Below are 23,700 nucleotides of genomic sequence, written 5' to 3' on the forward strand. Positions count from 1 at the left end.
TAAAGGGACATTAATGAACCAGGTGAGTTTTTCTGACAGTCAGCAATCGTTTCATTGTTACCATTAAACTTTTAATTCCAGGTTTTTATTGATTTAATTCATTATTGTCACATGTACTAATATACAGTAAAAAGTATTGTTTCTTGTGCATTATACAGACAAAGCATACCGTTCATAAAGAAGGAAAGGAGAAAGTGCAGAATGTAGTATTCTAGTCATAGCCAGGGTGTCGAGAAACATCAACTTTATGCAAGGTAAGTCCATTCAAAAGTCTGATGACAGCAGGGACGAAGCTCTTCTTGAGTCAATTCTACTTGTCCTCAGACTTTTGTATCATTTTTCTGATGGAAGAAGGTGGTAGAGTGTCTGGGATGCATGGGGTCCTTGATTATGCTGGCTGCTTTTCCGAGGCAGCAGGAAGTGTTGATAGAGTCAATGGATGAGACGTGGTTTGAGTGATGCATTGGGCTACATTCATGACTTTTTGCACTTTCTTGTGGTCTTGGGCAGAGCAGGAGCCATACCAAGCTGTGATATAACCAGGAAGAATGCTTTCTATGATGCATCAGTAAAAGTTGGTAAGAGTCGTAACTGACATGCCAAATTTCCTCAGTCTTCTGAGAAAGTAGAGGCGTTGGTTGGCTTTCTTAACTGTAGCATTCACATGGAGGGACCAGAACAGGTTGTTGAATTTCTCCTACCAAAAGATCATCAATTGTTTAGTTAGGGTGGATTTTAGAATGTATAGTTTCAAGTTCTAGAAAATGATGGTTGATGTTGAACTTGCATTGAACCTTGGTTCAAGCACACCTGGAGTATTGTGTACAATTATAAAACACAGTAAGAAGTCTCACAATACCAGGTTAAAGTCCAACAGGTTTACTTGGTCGCAAAAGCCACTAGCTTTCAGAGCGCTGCCCGTTCGTTAGGTGAGACATCTTACTGTGTTTTTACCCCAGTCCAACACCGGCATCCCCACATTACAATTATAAAACACATCGCGAGACATTCACAAGAAGTATACCAGAACTCATGATGATTATTTATCAGGAAAGACTGAAGAGACAGTGACTTGCTTAATCAGAGAGACAGCAGGGAAGTCATTGAATAGAGGAGGCAGGTAGGAGTGAAGTGGTTGGGTGAGAAGGAGTTAACAGGTAGAGCTCCATGCTCCTGAGTGGATCTGAGCAGTTTATCAACTCTTTTTTGCAGTGTCTCTGTGCAATGAAGACATTTATTGTTTAAGTGAGTTGAATACACAGACAGTCTGATTAATGGAACAATGTGAATAGATCATTTCAACAACTTTCCTGGAACAGCAAGCTCGGGCTTTCACGATACAACCACAGTTTCTCGGGCTTCAGCCAAGTGTATCCATAGAATTCGCTGCTGCCCGTTTCCTCCTTGCTCAATGGCTGCATCCCTCCTTCTCCATTCCCACTCCTATTTACTACCCGGATTGAGGAGCCATCTCACTGAGAGTTCACCTTCCTCTCCGAGGCTCCAATACATCAGGTGAAAAAGAAAGAACAGGCCATAATTAATTTTCATTCTTCACTTTGGAATTATAATCTCCTCACCACATTACAGAGCGACAGTTTAGTCGCTAGTGAAAATCTAGAGTGCTTCACCCAGCCCTGTTCTGCCAGCATTCTATCCCAGCAACAGGGATTCATATTCAACTCTAAAAAGCCTTCTCCTCTTCTGTTTCGACACTGAGGTCAAAGCCTCCTCCTCTCCTCTCCTCTCTGGATACTGAAGCCAAAGCCTCCTCCTCTCCTCTCTGGACACTGAGGCCAAGCAGTAGTCTGAGAAGAGAAAAGGTTGTTAGGGTTGAGGAGGAGTTGCAATGGAATGGCTGCTTCTTTTTTAACAAGTCACATTGTTATGAATACAGGGTCACCCAAGCTAAAAGCTCCAATGGCATCACTTGAAGAAGATTGTTTTGGCAGATAAGGCAAAGGAGAATCCAAAGAGCTTCAATAAATACATAAAGGGAGAGAATAAGACCTCTTAAGGATCAACAAGGTCATCTATGTGCGGATCAACAAGAGATGGATGAGATCCTAAATGAATATTTCTCATCAGTATTCACTGATGAGAAAAGCATGGATGTTAGGGAAGTTAGGGAGATGAATGTTGATATCTTGAGGAGTGTACATATTACAGAGAAGAAGGTGCTAGAAGTCTTAAAGTGCATCAAGGTAGATAAATCCCCAAGACCTCATGAAGTATGTCCCAGGACACTGTGGGAGGCTAGAGAGGAAATTGCGGGTCTCCGAGCCAAGGTATTTGAATTATCGATAGTCACAGGTGAAGTACCTTTGTTTAACAAGGGCTGCAGGGAAAAGCCTGGGAACTACAGGCCAGTGAGCCTCAAATCTGCGGTGGGTAAATTATTGGAAAGTATTTTGAGAAACAGGAGCTACAGGCATTTAGAGACACAAGGACTGATTTGGGAAGTCAGCATGGCTTTTTGAGTGGAAAATCACAAATTTAATTGAGTTTTTTGAAGGGGTCACCAAAAAGGTAGGTGAGTTATGAGGAGAGGCTGGATAGACTGGGACTTTTTCCTCTGGAGCGCAGGAGTCTGAGGGGTGACTTTATAGAGGTCTGTAAAATGAGAGGCATAGATCAGCCAGATCGTCAATATCTTTTCCCAAAGGTTGGGGAGTCTAAAACATGAGGGCATATATTTAAGGTGAGAGGGGAAAGATACAAGAGTGTCCAGAGGGACAATTTTTTCACACAAAGGGTAGTGATTGTCTGGAACAAGCTGCCAGAGGCAGTAGTAGAGGCGGGTACAATTTTGTCTTTTAAAAAGCATTTAGATAGTTACATGGTTACAATGGGTATAGAGGGATATGGGCCAAATGCGGGCAATTGGGATTAGCTTAGGGGTTTTAAAAAAAAGGTGGCATGGACAAGTTGGGCCGAAGGGCCTGTTTCCATGCTGTAAACCTCTATGACTCGAACAGCGGGCACGCTCTCCCAAATGTACTGGTGTCAATATTTATCCTTCGGTCCAATGTCACAAAAGCAAGTCTTCCCTTCTTCTATTTAACAAATCTCTGGCAGTGTCTCCCAGTGTGTCAGAAGACTCTGGGCATTAGCAGCCTTGATAGCAAGTCACAAAGATAGAGTTCTGGACCATCCTATAATGAAGCACATTTACAGACTTTGCCAGAACACAAAATGTCTTTAATAAGGAACACAGAACACAGGCCCTGGTCCCTACCTGGTCTTCTGCCCAAGTGAGGGCTCCACCCATTGGGGCGATCACCCACTTTCATCTCAATTGGTCCCTCAAGCCAGGTGACCCTCTTCTGCTATGTTGCCCTTAAAGGGAAAATCCCACACAGTGACTGTGGGGTTCATACACCCTCGAATAGATGCACATTCACTGCCAGCAAGGAGGAGAATACAATCTCAGTGTGGAGCAGATTCCCCCTCTCCCTGCTGCTTCCCTCTTCTTATCAGGCAATACTCACCTTAACCCATGTAATACCTTTTTCTTCTGCTAATTCTGATCACTGTCTTACATAGTTATAAGAACATAAGAACATAAGAAATAGGAGCAGGAGTAGGCCATCTGGCCCTTCGAGCCTGCCCCGCCATTCAATAAGATCATGGCTGATCTGTCGTGGCTCAGTTCCACTTTCCCGCCCTCTCCCCATAACCCTTAATCCCTTCTCTTATCAAAAACCCATCAACCCGCTTCTTAAAAATATTTAGCGAGGCAGCCTCCACCACTTCAACGGGCAGAGAATTCCAGAGATTCACCACCCTTTGAGTGAAGAAGTTCCTCCTCAACTCCGTTCTGAACCGCCCCCCCTTTATCTTGAGGCTGTGCCCCCTAGTCCTACTGTCTTTTTTGAGCGGGAAGAGTCTTTCCACCTCTATCCTATCCATCCCATTCATCATCTTATACGTCTCAATGAGATCTCCCCTCATTCTTCTAAACTCTAATGAGTACAAGCCTAGTTTATTCAGCCTCTCCTCATAGCTCAACCCCCTCAACTCCGGTATCAGCCTAGTAAACCTCCTCTGCACTCCCTCCAAGGCCAAAATATCCTTGCGCAGGTGCGGCGCCCAAAACTGCACACAGTACTCCAGCTGCGGCCTCACCAATGCCCTATACAGCTGCAGCAAGACCTCCCTACTTTTATATTCAATCCCCCTCGCTATGAAGGCCAGCATCCCATTCGCCTTCCTGACCACCTGCTGCACCTGCAGGCTGGGTTTTTGCGACTCATGCACAAGGACCCCGAGGTCCCTCTGCACCGTCGCCTGCTGCAGTTTCCTGCAAATGGTTGTCTTTATTCAGCATCCCCACAAAGGGGGAAAAAAATAACCCCACAAGCATTGCCTTAAAGTTCTTCTTTGCGGTGGTGAAAGCTCATTAATCCCGGATCCCAACTCTACTTGGATTTCCACAGTGCCTACTGAGCATTTACATTCTGTAAATCTGTATCGGTGTTTTGTTAACATTTTACCGGGGATTCTGATGAGTTGACTCTTTAAACTTGGTCACAAAGCTGCCTCTTTTCCTGGACTTCCTGGTTAAGCGGTGCAGCACATCCCAGACTCCATCCCAGTGAGGCTGCTGCTTCTGAAACAATCAATGAGACATTTGGACTTCACTCAATGCAGGCTTCAAGTTATTACTTCAGGATGAAGAGTTGAGAGAGGTGGGCTTATGATTGCAATGTGCTGTTGAAACAATCCCAGCACAGGGTTGCATTTGTGTTTCCATGCAGCATTTGATCAGCTGTCATTTTCAGAACTATCTACAATGAAAGGGATTACTTAGTGGAGGGATAGATGAGATCCAGAGGGTAAAGTGTTTGGGAGGGAAGGGATATCTTTTAAGATTGATGGCATATGGGCAAAGGGACCCAGAATCTCTGTTATTTTCCTGTTTGTGTAAATGGTGCAGCTGCAAGCACAGGAATAAATACTGGGGATTGTGATCAATGGTAGACAGGATGGATGCAGACTGGGGGCAAAAGCGAGTGTGGAATGCAAGGAAAGTAGAAAGAAACTGAAGCAAGGAGTAAGAAGTGCTAAAAGGGGTCATGAAAAAGCATGGGCCAGCAGGATTAAGGGAATTCCCAAGGCTTTTTATACAGATATAAAGAGCAAGAGGGTAGCCAGGGAGACGGTTGGCCCACTCAAGGGCAGGGGAGGGAATCTATGCGTGGAGCCAGAGGAAATGGGCAAGGTATTAAATGAGTATTTTGCATCAGTATTCACCAAAGAGCAGGACTTGGTGGATGATGAGTCTGGAAAAAGATGTGTAGATAGAAGAAATCTGTGTAGAAGAAATAGCGAGACATCTGGATATAAATGGGGATAGGGCCTGGGTCGGATTGTGGTCGGTGCAGACTCGATGGGCCAAATGGCCTTTTTCTGCACTGTAGAGTTTCTGTGAGTCTCTGAAATTGTCCCATTGGGAAGATGCAGCATGGGTTCATGAAGGGCTGGTCATGTTTGAGTAATTTGGTGAAATTATTTGAGAACATTATATGTGTAGTGGACAATGGAGAACCTATGGATGTGGTGTATCTGGATTTTCAGAAGGCATTTGACAAGGTGCTGCACCAAAGACTGCTGCATAAGATAAAGGTGCATGGTGTTATGGCTAATGTATTAGCATGGATAGAGGATTAGTTAACAAACAGAAAGCAAAGAGTGGGGGTAAATGTGTATTTTTCTGGTTGGTGATCGGTGACTGGTAATGTGCCTCAGGGATCAGTGTTGGGACCGCAATTGTTTACGATTTACATAGCTGATTTGGAGTTGGGGACTAAGTGTAGTGTGCCAAAATTCGCAGATGACACTAAGATGAGTAGCGGAGCAAAGTGTGCTGAGGACGCTGAAAGTCTGCAAAGGGATATAGATAGTCTAAGTAAATGGGCAAGGGTCTGGCAGATGGAGCACAACGTTGGTAAATGGGAGGCATCCATTTTGGTAGGAACAACAACAACAAAATGGACTATTATTTAAATGGTAAAAAATTACAGCATGCTGCTGTGCAGAGGGACCTGGGTGCCCTTGTGCAGAAATCTCAAGCAGTTGGTTTGCAGGTGCAGCAGGTAATTAGAACATTAGAACATTAGAACATTACAGCGCAGAACAGGCCCTTTGGCCCACGATGTTGCGCCGACCAGCTTTTTAAAAAAAAACAACACTAACCCACTAATCTAAACCAATCCCATTTCGTCCATAAACCTATCCACAGATCTCTTAAACGCCCCCAAACTAGGCGCATTTACAACTGCAGCTGGCAGGGCATTCCAGTCCCTCACCACCCTCTGGGTAAAGAACCTACCCCTGACATCAGTCCTATAATTACCCCCCCTTAATTTAAAGCCATGCCCCCTCGTGCTAGCTTTCTCCATCCTAGGAAAAAGGCTATCACTATCCACCCTGTCTAAACCTCTAATCATCTTATATGTTTCAATAAGGTCCCCTCTTAGCCGCCTTCTTTCCAGCGAAAACAACCCCAAATCCCTCAGTCTCTCCTCATAGGATCTCCCCTCCATACCAGGCAACATCCTAGTAAACCTCCTCTGCACCCTCTCCAAAGCCTCTACATCCTTCCTGTAACGTGGGGACCAGAACTGCACACAATACTCCAAGTGCGGCCGCACCAGAGTTGTGTACAGTTGCATCATGACGCTGCGACTCCTAAATTCAATCCCCCTACCAATAAACGCCAAGACACCGTATGCCTTCTTAACAACCTTATCTACTTGATTCCCAACTTTCAGGGATCTATGTACACATACACCTAGATCCCTCTGCTCCTCCACACTATTCAAAGTCCTCCCGTTAGCCCTATACTCAACACATCTGTTATTCCTACCGAAATGAATTACCTCACACTTCTCCACATTAAACTCCATCCGCCACCTCGCGGTCCAGCTCTGCAACCTTTCTAAGTCACCCTGCAAACTATGACACCCTTCCTCACAATCTACCACACCTCCGACTTTGGTGTCATCAGCAAACTTACTAATCCACCCAACTATACCCTCATCCAGATCATTAATAAAAATTACAAACAGCAGTGGCCCCAAAACAGATCCCTGAGGCACACCACTCGTAACCGAACTCCATGACGAATATTTACCATCAACCACCACCCTCTGTCTCCTATCTGCTAGCCAATTCCTGATCCAATTACCTAGATCACCCCCAATCCCATACATCTGCATTTTCTGCAGAAGCCTACCATGGTGAACCTTATCAAATTAAGAAGGCAAATAGAATTTTCATTGCTTCATTGCTAGAGGGATGGAGTTTAAAAACAGCGAAGTTATGTTGCAGCTGTATAAGGTGCTGGTAAGGCCACACCAGGAGCACTGTGTCCAGTTTTGGTCTCCTTACTTGAGAAGGGATATACTGGCACTGGAGACGGTGCAGAGGAGATTCACTAAATTGATTCTGGAGTTGAGAGGGTTGGCTTATGAGGAGAGACTGAATAGACTGGGGCTATACTCATTGGAATTCAGAAGAATGAGGGGAGATCCTCGAGAAACATATATGATTATGAAGGGAATAGATAAGAGAGAAGGAGGGAAGTTGTTTCCACTGGCGGATGAAACTAGAACTAGAGGGCACAACTTCAAAATAAAGGAGAGCAGATTTAGGACTGAGATGAGGAGGAACTTCTTCACACAAAGGGTTGTGAATCTGTGGAATTCCCTGCCCAGTGAAGAGTTGATGCTACCTCATTGAATGTTTTTAAGGGAAGGATAGATACATTTTTGAAGAGTAAAGGAATTAGGGGTTATGGTGGGTGGATGGGTAAGTGGAGCTGAGTCCATGAAAAGATCAGCCATGATCTTACTAAGTGGCAGCGCAGGCCCGAGGGGCCAGATGGCCTCGTCCTGCTCCTAGTTCTTATGTTCTCATCCCTCATCTATTCCCTTCATGGAGATAGGAGAGTAAAGAAATACAGAGGCAAAGAGAATGTAAAACACAGAAAGTGAAATGGGAAATTTAATCAGGTATTAAAATTTAACTCGGCTTACCAGGCTGATTCCGGGGATGGCGGGACTAATATGTGAGGAAAGATTGACTAGGTTAGGATTGATTTCGCTGGAGTTCAGACGAATGAGGAGGATCTCATAAAGACTTATAAAATTCTAACAGGCCGAGACATGATAGGTGCAGGGAGGATGTTCCTGATGGTGGGGGAGTCCAGAACCAGGGGTCACAATCTGAGGATTCAGGGTAAACCATTTTGACTGAAATGAGGAGCCATTTTTTTACCCAGAGAGTGGTGAGCCTGTGAAATTCATTACCACAGGAAGTAGTTGATGCCAAAACAGTGAATGCATTCAAGAGGCAGCTGGATATAGCACTTGGGGCAAAAAGGTTATGATCAAAGGTCATGATCAAAGGTTTTGGACAAAGGTTATGGGTAAAAAGCAGGATAAGGCTATTGAGTTGGACGATCATCCATGACCTTAATGAATGGCGGAGCAGGCTCCAAGTGCCAGATGGCCTCCTTCTGCTTCTATCTTCTATGTGTCTATGTTTCTTTGCATTTTAACATTTGGCGAAGTTGTGAAGGGAAAAATAAGTGTCAAAGACACAATGACAGAATAATTATTGGAAGAGTGAAAGATCCAGAGGAAGATCCAGAGGAATAGCCACACAGAAAACTTATCACCATATTGGATTTTGAGACACAGACTGCAACATCAGATAAATGAGGAGTGGGAACTGAGAAATGATAGTGTAAAATGATCCACAGGGAATAAAGGAGGCAGCAGCTGGTGGACTACTTAACAGCACACTCAAGATGGGCTGAATGACCAAAGAATGCGCAATCACTCTGTACATGGGATCAGTAACACAATTACCTTGATAACTGGTGCAGTTTTGTTCTGAAAGGTTTTTCTACGAACCCGGCTGGATAGATGATCCTGACTCCCATATTGCCAGGAATGACCTTCATTGAGGTGGAATGTGCTGCCTCCTGTAACAGGAAGAACATGACAAAAGCAGGAGATCAAAGAATGATTGCAGATGAAATGTAGAGTCTCTCTGTTCTGTGCAGAATCTAATTCACACATTCTCTTTGACAAGATGTCAAGTGAATGTCACTCACACCAAATCTCCAAACTTTCAAATTCAGTTTCCTCATACACCTTGGAAGCAGACACATCTCAGAAAGACACCACCATTAATACAGCACTCCTGAGCACTGACCCTCTCACAGTGTGACACTCCCTCAGTACTGACCCTCTGATAGTGCGGCACTCACTCAGTACTGACCCTCTGACAGTGCGGCACTCACTCAGCATTCCACTGGGAGTGATTTTATATTTAAATCTCTAGAGTGAAAGTTAAACTCATAATTTTCAGAACAGGATCTGGGTGAAAGTGTCCATTGAGCCACAGCTGGCACCTTAGCACCTCCTGGAAAATTTACAACTTTATCCCTGACACTTCCAATACCCTCAACCTCCCAACACAATTCCCACATCCTGGAACTCCTCCGTTCCTGCCACCTGCCATCCACCCCCATTGATCTGTGTGGCCTTCTGTGAGCTCCTACTCCCTCTTCCGCTGACCCCCCAATGCCCCCCCCACTGCCCCCTCCCTCCTCTCCAATCCCTGGCCCTGTCACCATACCCACTAACCCCTGTGCTTCTGTCCATCTTTGCCCTAAACTCCTAGCCAACTGTCCCCAATACCAACAAATGCAGACAATGCTGGAAAAACCCAGCAGTTCAAGCAGCATCTGTGGAAAGAGAGAGAGGGAGAAAGAAACAGAATTGATGTTTTGAGTCTGTATGGGCTTTTGTTCTCCACAGACACTGCCAGAGATGCTGAATGTTTGAGCATTTTGTTATCTCAGATGTCCAGCATGCACAGTATTTTGCTTTTATCATCATCATTACCAAACCTGTTTATTTTCAATGCTAATTGCTAGCTAATCCTCATTCGAAAACTGACCGTGAGGAGAATTCAATAATCTTCACACATTGACCATCTCACCATTTGCCTCATACAAATTGCCCGAGTCTGATGCCCATCTTTTTTGGAAGAAGATGTGGGAATATTGCTCAGAATGTTCCAGGTGGTGATGTGGCGGACATTGGGAAGGGGTTGTGGAATTGTGAGAGAGATGCGGAGAATCCTTGTGCCCATGCAGACTGAGATCTCTCAGAAACAAAGTTGCTGAACCACAGGAACAATAATGTTTAAAGAGCTCCTACACAACAGAAAAAAAAGGTTATGGCTACTTCCATATTGTCAAGCAGAAACACAGTTAACCTCAGAACAAAACCTGTTAAACACATTCCTTTTACACTTGTCTGATGTGATTAATTACTACCCAGAAGAGGAATGTAAAATCAGCTCACGTGAGCATTCTGACTCAGTGTCATGTTTGTGAGAGTCTGGCAGGGGTTGCTGACGGCGAGAGAACTCTGAGCGGGTTCAACATAACTCAATCACTGGCTCAGATTAGAGAGCACACACAGGCCTCAGCAGCTGCCAGCAATGACTTCCATGGGGTGGGGGAAGAGATGATGTGCAGATGCCTGCGTTGGACTGGGGTAAACAAAGTAAGAAATCTCACAACACCAGGTTAAAGTCCAACAGGTTTATTTGGTTGCAAACACCACCAGCTTTCGGAGTGCTGCTCCTTCGTCAGGTAAGTGGGAGTTCTGTTCACAAACAGGGTATACAAAGACACAACTCAATTTACTGAATAATGATTGGAATGTGTATTTTTACAGCTAATCAAGTCTTAAAGGTACAGACAATGTGAGTGGAGAGAGCATTAAGCACAAGTTAAAGAGATGTGTATTGTCTCCAGATAGGACAGTTAGTGAGGTTTTGCAAGTCCAGGCAAGTGATGGGGGTTACAAATCGTGTGACATGAACCCAAGATCCCTCATGTGTGCGGAACTTGGCTATCAGACTCTGCTGAGCGACTCTGCGGTGTCATGTGTCGTGAAGGCCACCTTGGAGAACGCTTACCCGAAGATCAGAGGCTCAACGCCCATGACCACTGAAGCATTCCCCAACACGAAGAGAACACTCTTGCCTGGTGATTGTTGAGCGGCGTTCATTCATCCGTTGTTGTAGCGACTGCATGGTCTCCCCAATGTACCATTCCTCAGGACATCTTTTCCTGCAGTGTATCAGATAGACAACGTTGGCCAAGTTGCAAGAGTATGTATCATGTACCTGGTGGATATTATTCTTGTGTGAGATGATGGCATCCGTGTCAATGATCCAGCACATCTTGCAGAGGTTGCTGTGGCAGGATTGTGTGGTATCGTGGTCACTGTTCTCCTGAAGGCTGGGTAGTTTGCTGCTGACAATGGTCTGTTTGAGCAGTCTGTTGTGCAGTTGTTTGAAGGCAAGAAGTGGAGATGTGGGGATGGCCTTGGCGAGATGTTTGTCTTCATCAATGATATGTTGAAGGTTCCGGAGGAGATGTCATAGCTTCTCCACTCCGAGGAAGTACTGGACGACGAAGGATACTCTGTCCCACCGTGTCCTGTGTTTGTTTTCTAAGGAGGTCTGCACGGTTTTTGCTATGTCACGTCAGAACTGTCCATCGATGAGTTGAGCGCCATATCCTGTTCTTATGAGGGCATCTTTCAGCGTCCGGAGGTGCCTGTTGCGATCCTCCTCATCTGAGCAGGTCCTTTGTATACAGACGGCTTGTCGTCGGGGATGGCTTCTTTAATGTGTTTAGAGTGGAAGCTGGAGAAGTGGAGCATCTTGAGGTAATCCATGGGGTTGCAGTGCAGTGAGGTGCTGAGGTGACCATCCTTAATGGTCACCTCATGTATCAAAGAATGCAACCGATTCCGGAGAGTAGTCCATGGTGAGCCTGATAGTGGGGTGGACGCTGACAACTGCCAGTTTCCAGATGCAATTTTACAACTCATCTGCTTCGTCCTGGACCACAATGTCTTCACCTTCAACAACCAGTTCTTCATCGAGACACACGGAACAGCCATGGAGACCAAATTCGCACCTCAATATGCCAACATCTTCATGCACAGGTTTGAACAAGATTTCTTCACCGCACAGGACCTTCAACTGATGCTATACATAGATACATCAATGGCATTTTCTTCCTTTGGACTCATGGTGAACAATCACTGAAACAATGACATGTTGACATCAACAAGTTCCACCCCACCATCAGACTCACCATAGACTCCTCCCTGGAATCGGTTGTATTCTTGGACACATGCATCTCCATTAAGGACGGTCACCTCAGCATCGCATTGTACCGCAACCCCACAGATAACCTCACGATGTTCCACTTCTTCAGCTTCCACCCTAAACAAGTTAAAGAGGCCTTTCCCTCAGGACAAGCCTTCTGCATACACAGGATCTGCTCAGATGAGGAGGATCGCAACAGACACCCTCAGACGCTGAAAGATGCCCACTTATCGATCAACAGTTCCGACATGCCACAGCGAAAAACTGCACTGACCTCCTAAGAAGACTAACACGGGACACGGTGGACAGAGTACCGTTCGTCGTCCAGTGCTTCCCCGGAGCTGAGAACCTACATCTCCTCCGAAGCCTTCAACGTATCATTGATGAAGATATAAGAACATAAGAAATAGGAGCAGGAGTAGGCCATCTAGCCCTTTGAGCCTGCCCCGCCATTCAATAAGATCATGGCTGATCTGTCGTGGCTCAGTTCCACATTCCCACCCTCTCCCCATAACCCTTAATCCCCTCTCTTATCAAAAACCCATCAACCCGCTTCTTAAAAATATTTAGCGAGGTAGCATCCACCACTTCAACGGGCAGAGAATTCCAGAGATTCACCACCCTTTGAGTGAAGAAATTCCTCCTCAACTCCGTTCTAAACCGCCCCCCCTTTATCTTGAGGCTGTACCCCCTAGTCCTACTGTCCTTTCTGAGCGGGAAGACTCTCTCCACCTCTATCCTATCCATCCCATTCATCATCTTATACGTCTCAATGAGATCTCCCCTCATTCTTCTAAACTCTAACGAGTACAAGCCTAGTTTATTCAGCCTCTCAACCCCCTCAACTCCGGCATCAGCCGAGTAAACCTCCTCTGCACTCCCTCCAAGGCCAAAATATCCTTGCGTAAGTACGGCGACCAAAACTGCACACAGTACTCCAGCTGCGGCCTCACCAATGCCCTATACAGCCGCAGCAAGACCTCCCTACTTTGATACTCAATCCCCCTCGCTATGAAGGCCAGCATCCCATTCGCCTTCCTGACCACCTGCTGCACCTGCAAGCTGGGTTTTTGCGACTCATGCACAAGGACCCCGAGATCCCTCTGCACCGTCGCCTGCTGCAGTTTTTCGCCACGTAAGTAATAATCCTTCCTACCATTATTCCTACCAAAGTGGACCACCTCGCACTTGCCAACATTAAATTCCATTTGCCATTTCCTGGCCCATTCGCCCAGCCCATCTAGATCCTTCTGAAGACTCTCCACACCCTCCGCACAATTTGCCGTTCCACCAATCTTGGTGTCATCAGCAAATTTCGATACCATACACTCGGTTCCCTCCTCCAGATCATCTATATAAATGGTAAATAGCTGAGGCCCCAGCACCGACCCCTGGGGCACTCCACTAGTCACCGACCGCCAATCCGAACAGCACCCATTGACCCCAACTCTCTGCCTCCTATTTGACAACCAATCCTCTATCCACGCTAACACCCTACCCCCAACTCCATGTCCCCTGACCTTCTGCAATAACCTCTTGTGAGGTACCTTGTCAAACGCCTTCTGAAAATCAAGAAAGACCACATCCACCGGCTCTCCTCTATCCACTGCCCTAGACACATCCTCATAGAACTCCAGTAAATTTGTCAGACATGACTTCCCTTTAACGAAACCGTGCTGCGTCTGCTCTATCAAGCAATTCCCCTCAAGATGCCTCGCTATTTCCTCCTTGATGACGGATTCTAACATTTTACCTACAACAGACGTTAAACTAACCAGCCTATAATTCCCTGCCTTTTGCCTGGCACCCTTCTTAAACAACGGTGTAACATTAGCCGTTTTCCAATCTTCCGGCACTTCCCCGGAATCCAGCGACGTCTGGAAAATAACCACCAGGGCATTCACTATCACCTCCGCCATTTCTTTCAGGACCCTCGGATGCATTCCATCCGGTCCTGGGGACTTGTCCACAATCAGCCCCTCCAGTCTGTCGAGCACCGCCTCTCTAGTAACAGTAATGTCATTGAGACCCTCCAGTCCTACCACCTTTCCATCGCTAACACCCGGCAAATTATTCACGTCCTCCTCCGTGAAGACCGAAACAAAAAAGTTATTCAAGACCTCAGCCATATCCCCATCCCCTACCACTAAGTCCCCCTTCTCATCCTCTAAGGGTCCAACGTTCACCCAGCCAGCCTCTTCCTTTTTATATATTTATAAAAACTCTTGCTATCCTTTTTTATATTAAGCGCTAGCCCAGCTTCATAGTTTCTCCTACCCTTCTTTATCAACTTCTTTGTCAATCTTTGTTGACATTTAAACCTCTCCCAATCCTCTTCTCGCCCACTACTCTTAGCTACTCTAAACGCCTCCGCTTTTAATTTAACACTTTCCTTCACCTCCTTCGTTATCCACCTTGATGAACATGTTGCCAAGGCCATCCCCACTTCTTGCCTTCAAACAACTGCACAACCTCAAACAGACCATTATTTGCAGCAAACTACCCAGCCTTCAGAGAACAGTGACCACGTCACTGCATAACCCTGCCACAGCAACCTCTGCAAGATGTGCCGGATCATCGACACAGATGCCATCATCTCACATGAGAACACTATTCACTAGATACATGGTACGTACTCGTGCAACTCGGCCAACGTTGTCCACCTGATACACTGCAGGAAAGGATATTCCGAGGCATGAGTTTGTGTCTTTGTATGCCCTGTTTGTGAACAGAATGCCCACTCACCTGACGAAGGAGCAGTGGTCCGAAAGCTAGTGGTGTTAGTGACCAAATAAACCTGTTAGACTTTAACCTGGTACTGTGGAAGAAGAAAGTCACTGACCTGGGGGGGGAGGGGTGGGGGCTGCTGGGGCAGTGAACCTTAGAGAAGGGAGAAAAGGGTCAGTGGCCCCTGGGAGTGTACTGTTCACCTTGGTGGTGGGGAATTAAAGTGTCAGTCACCCTGGGATGCCGATTATGGTTCCCTTATACCTCCAGGGTAGAAGTGGGGAAGGGTGCCAGTGGCCCCTGATGGTGGGGCTTGTTGCCCATGTGTGTGGAGAGGGAAACATACTCATGACCCTGTAGGAAGACTGATGCCATGGACCCCTTTTTAATCATACCTGTTGCTTTTCTTTTTTTCTTATCTGCTCTTCCAACTGTAGCTTGTCCTGTTTCAGCCGTGAATTCCTTTCCTGAAGATCAGCAATCCTGTCCAACAAGCGACATACCTGCTCCAGATACTTCAAACCTGGAGGCTTCAGGCCCGATGCTTCCCATTTCTCCTGAGACACACAAGATGCAGAAAGTCACAGGGGAACCAGTTCCAGCTGGTCGACAGCACAAAAAAGGCGGCACTGAGGTGAACTCGATTCCAGTCTCTCAAACCAAGGAGTGGTGTTAAATGACTCAACTCAGATTCCCATTAAAACTGAACCTTAAAAGCCACAGGTAGTTAGTTATGCATTCACAAAACAATAACTCAAACTCAGCTCGGAGCTGGCAACGGAAACCAAATTTTGGCAACATTCCACACTGGAAGCTTTGGCATTGAATAAGGAGGTGTTAGAGGGTGTGGAGGATTCAGAGAGGCGCTGCACATTGCCACATCTCTCACAGACACTCACGATACAACGATGATAATTAGCACAGTTATATTAGTGCAGCAGGAATCCACCGAGAGGGCAAATGATTCAGAGATCTGCCTCCAGGCAGCTGGAGAATTTAAATTCAGTCACTTAAATACATCCCGAATTAGAAATTGATATCAATAATAGTGACATCGAAACAATTGGATTGCTCTCAAAATCCAGGTGGTTCAATCATGTCCTTTCGGGACAGAAATCTGCTGTCTTCACTCAACTGCTCCAGGAAGCCAGGAATAGAACAGGAGCATAACATGAGAACAGAGAAAATAGGAGCACAAGGAGGTCCTTCGAGCCTGCTCCGCCATTCAATATTGATGGCGGCTGATCCCCTATCTCAACACCATGTTCCTGCACTCTCCCCAAATCCCTTAATGCCTTTCTATTTGTTTCCCGCTCAGATATATTGAGGCTTTTACACACTGAAAACATTTTACATTACAAACATGCACCCCCAACCCAACAATTACTGTTTCAATCCGATTCAATAGTTCTATCCCAAGTGACTGCCCAGTTGCTGCCCACCATCTGAACATAACTCGACACTCAATTACTACACAATTAACAGATACTTGATCTCACCTCCATGTGATTCCACTCCCATTCTTAACAACCCTCTGAAATAGTTGAGTAAACCACCCAGTTGTGTTGAAGCAGACAGTTCAATGCAAGTAGTAAAAATAAATCATAGAATCCCATCAGTGCAGACAGACGCCACTGGGATGATCGAGTTTGCACCAACTTTCTGACAGAATATCTTACTCTATTCCTGTCATCCCACACATTTTCCATAGCTAATCCATGTACACATCTTGGGACACAAAGGGGCAATTTTACTGTGGCCAATCCACCTAATCTGCACAGCTTCGAAATGTGGAAGGAAACCAGAGCGCCCAGAGGAAACTACCGTGCCACCGTGCTGACTTTAACAATTCTCATATCTCTAATATGGCTGTAGAAAGTGACACAAACACACACTCACACATCGATGTAAATGCAGACTCTCAAGCTGATCCACACTGACACTGCAAGTTTCTGAGCACACAAACAAGAGTGACAGTTGAAACTGTAGTCAGAGAGTGAATAGATTGTAATCATGAAGGGTTTATGTAGCCATTCTGATACACAAGGTGCCAATTCCTGAGATGTCTCCTGTAATTCCTCTGGATCCTGAACCGTACAAGTTGGGATCACATAACATTCCAGAATATTCCAGACTGCTGGGACATGGAGATAGAGCTCTTTGCGTTCAGAGGCTTGATTGGGCATCAGGGATGACCAGCTAGCTAACTCCAGGCACCAGGAAAAGAGTGCTAGAAGAATAGGCTGCAACAGAGAGTGCCTCTCGGACAATGAAAGGGCTGTTGGGGAGTGAGGGAGATGACAGACTGGTCTGATAAGTCTCTGCATGATTTTGAAGAGTAGGGAAGTTATCCTGGGGCTAATATGTTTTCCTCAATCATCAACACAAAAATAGATTTTCGTGTCATTACCACATTGTTGTTTGTGGGACCTTGCTGTGCAAAAATGGCTGCTGCATTTCTTCATTCCAACAACATAAGAACCTAAGAAATAGGAGCAGGAGTAGGCCATCTAGCCTTTCAAGCCTGCCCCACCATTCAATAAGATCATGGCTGATCTGAAGTGGATCAGTTCCACTTTCCCGCTTTCTCCCCATAACCCTTAATTCCCTTGTCTATCAAAAACCTATCTACCCGTGACTTAAATATATTTAGCGAGGTAGCCTCCACCACTTCAACGGGCAGAGAATTCCAGAGATTCACCACCCTTTGAGTGAAGAAGTTCCTCCTCAACTCCGATCTAAACTGCCCCCGTCTTATCTTGAGGCTGTGCCCTCGAGTCCTGCTATCCTTTCTAAGCAGGAAGAATCTCTCCACCTCTACCCTATCCATCCCTTTCATTATCTTATATGTCTCTATAAGATCCCCCCTCATCCTTCTAAACTCCAACGAATACAGACGCAGTCTATTTAGTCTCTCTTCATAGTCCAACCCCCTCATCTCCGGTATCAGCCCAGTGAACCTCCTCCGCACTCCCTCCAAAGCCAAAATATCCTTGTGCAAGAGTGGCGACCAAAACTGCACACAGTACTCCAGCTGCGGCCTCACCAGTACCCTGTACGGTTGCAGCAAGGCCTCCCTACTTTTATATTCTATCCCCCTCGCTATAAAGGCCAACATTCCATTCGCCTTCTTGGTCACCTGCTGCACCTGCAGACTGGGTTTTTGCGACTCGTGCACAAAGACCCCCAGGTCCCTCTGCACTGTAGCATGCTGCAGCTTTTCGCCCTTTAAATAGTAATCCCTCCGACTATTATTTCTGCCAAAGTGGAAAACCTCACACTTGCTAACATTATACAAAGACAGCACTCAAATGTTTATAAGTGTTTAATGTGTAGGAACATTCTGAAGCTGTGAAAGGTGCTATAGAAATTTAAGTTCTTTTTTTTTCCGTTCATTCAACAAAGTACTTCACTGCTTAGGTTTGAAAGAAAGCATGGATCTCAGCCAAGGATTGAGAGAAATTCCTTCTTCTCTCACCCAGTCCTGGGCACTCTCACGTCCTTAATCTGCCAGCTACACAATTTACTGTCATGTTTGATATTATGTCAAACAGCAATCTCCACACAGTCTGTTTTCTAAACTCTGACACAGTAACTGGTTTAATAGCCACTTACTAAAACCAGATCTAGATCATTGGCAGTCTCTTCCTCAGATTACTTCAATCCATTCCTTTCTGGTTGCTATTGCTAATCCAAAACCTCCAAACTCAACTCTCCACCTTCCACACTCTGGAAATTTCAGTTCACCCCTCAAACTCTGCTGCCTGTTCACACCAAGTCTCAGCACCCTCTGTGCCCACTGAGTGACACTGTCTGCTGGTCCAGTCATGTCACTATTCAAACATGGTCAGTCTGGTACTCACCTCCAGGCGGCCATTCATGCTGTTGGTGACTGAGCTCCTCCGAAGGGTGCAGCAAGTGCCTGGCACTGTCCCCTTGCCGCAGCTAGAGAGCACGGGCTGTGACTGGGCCAAGGGTTTGAAAGACAGGAGTGAGTGCCGATGGCCCACTCCATCAGGCATAGCCTCCCAGGGTCGAACTGCTTCTCTCTGGTTCCGTGACAATGTTCTCTGGGGTACTGGGTCCAGTGGAGGGAGCGGTCTGTTCAGGATACCCACCTCTGGGCCTCGGCCCACCTGCAGCTCTGACTGATGCTGTGCCAAAGGTGTTGACATGGAAACCTGTGGAATTTGCCACAGACTGACAGTGTGGGAGAACGCAGATTGGTCTTGTTTGGAGCATGGGATCAAAGTGCAGCCGGCCTCAGTGCTCGAGAGTTCCACTCCAGAATCTTCCAGCTGGGACTTGCTGACAGCCAAAGTCCCACCGCTTGACCCTGACACACCACTATCCATTGATCCACTCTGGGAATCCATCTTGGGTAAGGCTGAAGTGTTGCTGGTGTCTCCAAGGAGGGAGCTTTAGCTCTTGAGAAGGAAAGAAATATTCGGTGAGTAAAATGGCTTTAATAAATGTTCAGTCCCAATCGCTGCTGGAACTTGAAGAATGTGAAACCCTTGAGGCAGCAGCAGAGTCATATCCTCAAACCCAGGGATCATCTAATCTCACACCCACAGCATCTTGCACAATTCTCCTCCAATCCAGTAAACACACCCTCAGACTCTCATTCTTTCAGGATCAATTTTCAAAGAAACAAAAATAAATGACTGAGCAGGAACTGCTGGATTTTCAGGACCTGACAGTGTAACCAGTGGAGGAGGGGAGAGAATCTGAAAGAGAAAGAGAGTGAGACACAGAGAGAGAGAGAGAGACAGACAGATACACAAAGACTGGAAGAAAGAGATAGAGACAAAGAGAGAGAGAGAGAGAGTTACCAGGAGATGGACGCACAGTCAGAGACAATGAAGAGGGTGGTGTTGGGGATGGGGGACAACTGAACAAGGTGAGACAAAACAGAGACATGGAGGAATGAGACAACTGGCCAGTGACAGAGGGCACAATCAGTAAAGAAGCAAGGAGAGACTGCACAAGAGAAACAATAAAATGGAGTGGGAGAGTTATGGAGAGAGACAGGCAAGAAAAGACAACGGAAATGACAAGGGACAGAGAATCAAAGAGAAAAAGGCCAAGGTAGATAAAGCTCCTTATTTTCATTATTTTATATGTTATTATATTATTTACATTTCTTCTATTTTTTAAAATATCTTGTTTTCTATCTTGTTCCCTCCCATCCTCACTCAGGCTTTGTTACATGTCTCAGGTTGTCCTTTGACACTCTGTTTACCTTTGTTCTGCCATTTATACAATCTGATCTTTTAACGGCCGCTATCAGCCCCCTTCTCAACCATGACCATCAACATTTACATTCCCTCTCTTTTTGTGAATGACATCTGTCTGTCATTGCACCCCTCACAGTATAAATCTCATTCTGTTTTCTTTGTCTTTAGCTCTGACGCAGGGTCATCCAGACTCGAAATGTCAGCTCTATTCTCTCTCTGCAGATGCTGTCAGACCTGCTGAGACTTTCCAGCATTTTCTGTTTTTGTCTCAGATTCCGGCATCCACAGTATTTTTTAAGATTAGCAGATATTTTTTAAAGTCGCCTTAATCCCAGATGACAAGACACTTTGACGGGGAGAGCCAACTGGTGATTAAACTCGAGAGTCGAAAAAGGAACAGGGAGAGATAGAAGGAGGGATTCTCCGTGCTCCCCTGCGGCATAGAATTCCTACAGTGCAGAAAGAGGCCACTTGGCCCATCAAGTCTGCGCCAACAACAATCCCACCCAGGCCCTATCCTGGAACTCCACGTATTTACCCTACTAATCCCACTGACACTAAGCATCAATTTAGCATAGCCAATCAACATAACCAACTTTGGAGTGTGAGAGAAAACCAGCATACCAGGAGGAAAGCCACACAGACACAGGTGCAAACTCCACTCAGTGGTCCGAGGCTGGAATTTAAGCCAGGTCCTTGGTGCTGTAAGGCAGCCGTGTTAACCACTATGCCACTCCAAATGTCATGTGTTTTTGCAGCGCTGAAAGTGGCTTGCCATCTCTGACAGCAGGATCTTCTGGTACCGTCACTGTCCATTAGATTTCCCAAAGAATCCTCTCCCACTGCTGGGAAACACACCAGGGACCAGAAGATCCTGTCTGCAAGAAGGGATAGAAAATTCCAGGCAGATGGAGAGGGAGAAAGCAGTGGGGCGATAGGGAAAGAGGGAGAATTTGTGTGATTGAGAAAGTGGGAAGAGAGAGAGAGAGGAAGATTAGAGAAAAATATTAATTTTGAAATCTGTGTCTGGAAGAAGAATCATATTGGGATTGAAACATTAACTCCTCTCTCTCTCTCTGCAAGTGCGACCTGACCCTGTTGAGATTATGCAGCAGTTTCCAGTTTCATGTTTGAAAAAAATCATAAACGTGAAATAAAAACCAACAATGTGGGAAGTGAGGAGCAGATCCATCCATCTGAGGTCTGATTGCTGGGATGGAGTCCAAAGACTGGGCCGGTCTGCCTCAGGATCTGCCGAGGCGTCTCTGCTGAGGGCTCAACCCAGGGGTCTCTGCTCAGGGCTCTGCATTGAAGGCTCTGCTCAGGGGTCTCTATTCAGGGCGCTGCCCAGGGGTCTCTGCTCAGAGGTCAGCCCGGGGGTCTCTGCTCAAGGCTTTGCCCAGGGTCTTTGCCTAGGGATCTGCACCAAGGGCTTTGGCTAGGACTCTCTGCTCAGGGTTCGGTCCAGGGGTCTCTGCCCAGGTCTGGCCAGGGCTTTGCCTGGGGCTCTCTGTCCAGGGGTCTGCTCAGGGCTGAATTCTGAGTGGGGAGGCTGAGAATGTCTGTTTTTGGGGCTGATTTCAGGTTAATTTTGGATGCTGTTTTCAAGTTCATTCTTGGGGGCTTTTTTCAGGTTAATTTTGGTGCTGTTTACAGGTTAATTTTGGGGCTCATCTTTCCAGCTGTTGAGAATAACTAGGACCATGGAGGTGAAATGTATGGAATGTGAAGCATGTGTGGGGAATATCAGTGAGTCAAAGTCAATTGCAGCAATCTGACTCAACCAATCTGCTCTGTGCAGGGAAAAACTCGCACTCACTCATTGACAATTTGGCAGAAGGAACTGAAGGCACTGTTGTTGAGTTTGCAGATGGTATAAAGATATGTAGAGGGACAGATAGTATTGAAGAAGCCCCCAGGGGGCTGCAGAAGAACTTGGACAGATTAGGAGAGTGGGCAAAGAAGTGGCAGATGGAATACAATGCGGAAAAGTGTGAGGTTATGCACTTTGGAAGGAGGAATGGATGCAAAGAGTATTTTCTGAATGGGAAAATGCTTGGGGAATCAGAAACACAAAGGGCCTTGGGAGTCATTGTTCAAGATTCTGTTAAGGTTAACATGCACGTTTAGTCAGCAGTTAGGAAGGCGTAATATCAAGAGGGCTAAAATACAAGAGGAGGGATGTACTTGTGAGGCTGTATAAGGCTGTGGTCAGACCCCACTTGGAGTATTGTGAGCAGTTTTGGGCCCCATATCTAAGGAAGGATGTGCTGGCCTTGGACGGGTCCAGAGGAGGTTCACAAACATTATGTCTGGGATGAAGAGCTTGTCGTATGAGGATCGGTTGAGAACTCTGAGTCTGTACTTGGAGTTTAGAAGGATGAGCGGGGGGGAACTTATTGAAACTTACAGGATACTGCCAGGCCTGGATCGAGGGGATGTGGAGAGGATACTTCCACTCGTAGGAAAAACTAGAAGCACATGGCACAACTCAAGGGAAATCCTTTAAAACAGAGATGATGAAGCATTTCTTCAGCCAGAGAGTGGGTGAATCTGTGGAACTCTTTGCCGCAGAAGGCTGTGGAGGCCAGGTCATCGGGTGTCTTTAAAACAGGAATAGATAGGTTCTTGATTAATAAGAGGACCAGGGGTTATGGAGAAACGGCAGGAGAATGGGGATGAGAGAAAAAAAATCAGCCATGATTGATTGGCTCTGTGGACTCGATGGGCCGAGTGGCCTAATGCTGCTCCTATGATCTTAGTCCAACCCGAGTGTTACTGTTCTCTCCAGTTCGTACTGCCATTGCCTCCTGCTGAACGCCTGCTGAGATTTGGAATCGGGACTGAGCCCAGATGGTACCCAAGCCCCCACCGGCCCGAGTCACGAACACTTCTGGGCTGCTTGGAGACCCCGCCCCCTAACTGACGATGAGAAGCGACTTGGAGACCCCGCCCCGTAACTGACAATGAGAGGCGGCTTGGAGACCCCGCCCCCGCTCAATGACGCCGCTCCCGCCCCAGTGACCGACACTCGGCTTGGAGATCCCGCCCCCGCCGCAGTAACTGACAATGAAGGGCGGCTTGGAGACCCCGCCCCCCGCTCAATGACACCGCTCCCGCCCCAGTGACCGACACTGACAGGCGGCTTTGTGACCCCGCCCCAGTTACTCACAATGAGGGGCAGCTTTAAGACCCCGCCCCCCCCGCTCAGTGACCCCGCTCCCGCCCCAGTGACCAACACTAAAAGGTGGCTTGGCGACCAGCCCCAGCCAATGACAATGAGGGGCGGCTTTAAGACACCGCCCCCCCCCGCGCAGTGACCCACCCCCCGCCCTTCTGACCCCGCCCCCTACCCGGTGACCAACACTTACGGCTGGCCTGGAGACCCTTCCCCACGCGCAGTGACCCCGCCCTCCGCCTCAGTGGCTGACACTGAGGGGCGGCCTGGAGGTGGAAAAAGGGCAGTGAGGGGGGAGGGGCAATGGATTATGTCCCCCCACCGCCGATCGCACCATAC

General features: G+C 46.7%; 1 protein-coding gene across 6 annotated transcripts; it reads right to left on the reverse strand.

Annotated features, from left to right (window-relative positions):
• LOC145361150 (uncharacterized) lies at nt 1–23,085 on the reverse strand. Of its 6 annotated transcripts, none has more exons than XM_080216768.1 (7): nt 22,594–23,085; nt 18,807–19,370; nt 15,339–15,500; nt 10,021–10,237; nt 8,880–8,995; nt 4,497–4,612; nt 1–528 (listed from the first exon to the last, which is right to left on the reverse strand). In XM_080216768.1, exons 2-7 carry the CDS (start codon nt 19,317–19,319, stop codon nt 321–323), a joined length of 1,332 nt encoding a protein of 443 aa, XP_080072894.1. In that variant the 5' UTR covers nt 19,320–19,370; nt 22,594–23,085; the 3' UTR covers nt 1–320. The 6 variants fall into 6 exon arrangements, with proteins under 6 accessions (XP_080072894.1, XP_080072893.1, XP_080072897.1 ...); XM_080216767.1 differs by lacking the exon at nt 22,594–23,085 and adding an exon at nt 20,808–21,122; XM_080216771.1 differs by lacking the exon at nt 22,594–23,085 and having other exon boundaries at nt 2–528; nt 19,062–19,520.
• Nucleotides 23,086–23,700: the final 615 nt, after the last annotated feature.

The sequence above is a fragment of the Carcharhinus amblyrhynchos genome, chromosome 34 (assembly GCF_965287045.1).
Source record: "Carcharhinus amblyrhynchos chromosome 34, sCarAmb.v2.hapA, whole genome shotgun sequence".
Taxonomy (NCBI): domain Eukaryota; kingdom Metazoa; phylum Chordata; class Chondrichthyes; order Carcharhiniformes; family Carcharhinidae; genus Carcharhinus; species Carcharhinus amblyrhynchos.

What these genes read in the sequence shown, in the direction of transcription:
- LOC145361150 (XM_080216768.1), bottom strand. Translation starts at nt 19,319, where the DNA reads ATGGATTCCCAGAGTGGATCAATGGATAGTGGTGTGTCAGGGTCAAGC. An exon ending in CAATTTGTATGAGGCAAATG is followed by an intron (nt 8,996 to 10,020) that starts GTGAGATGGTCA and finishes TTCCTGTTACAG; the next exon opens with GAGGCAGCACATTCCACCTC. An exon ending in TCAACTCATCAGAATCCCCG is followed by an intron (nt 529 to 4,496) that starts GTAAAATGTTAA and finishes GTTATATCACAG; the next exon opens with CTTGGTATGGCTCCTGCTCT.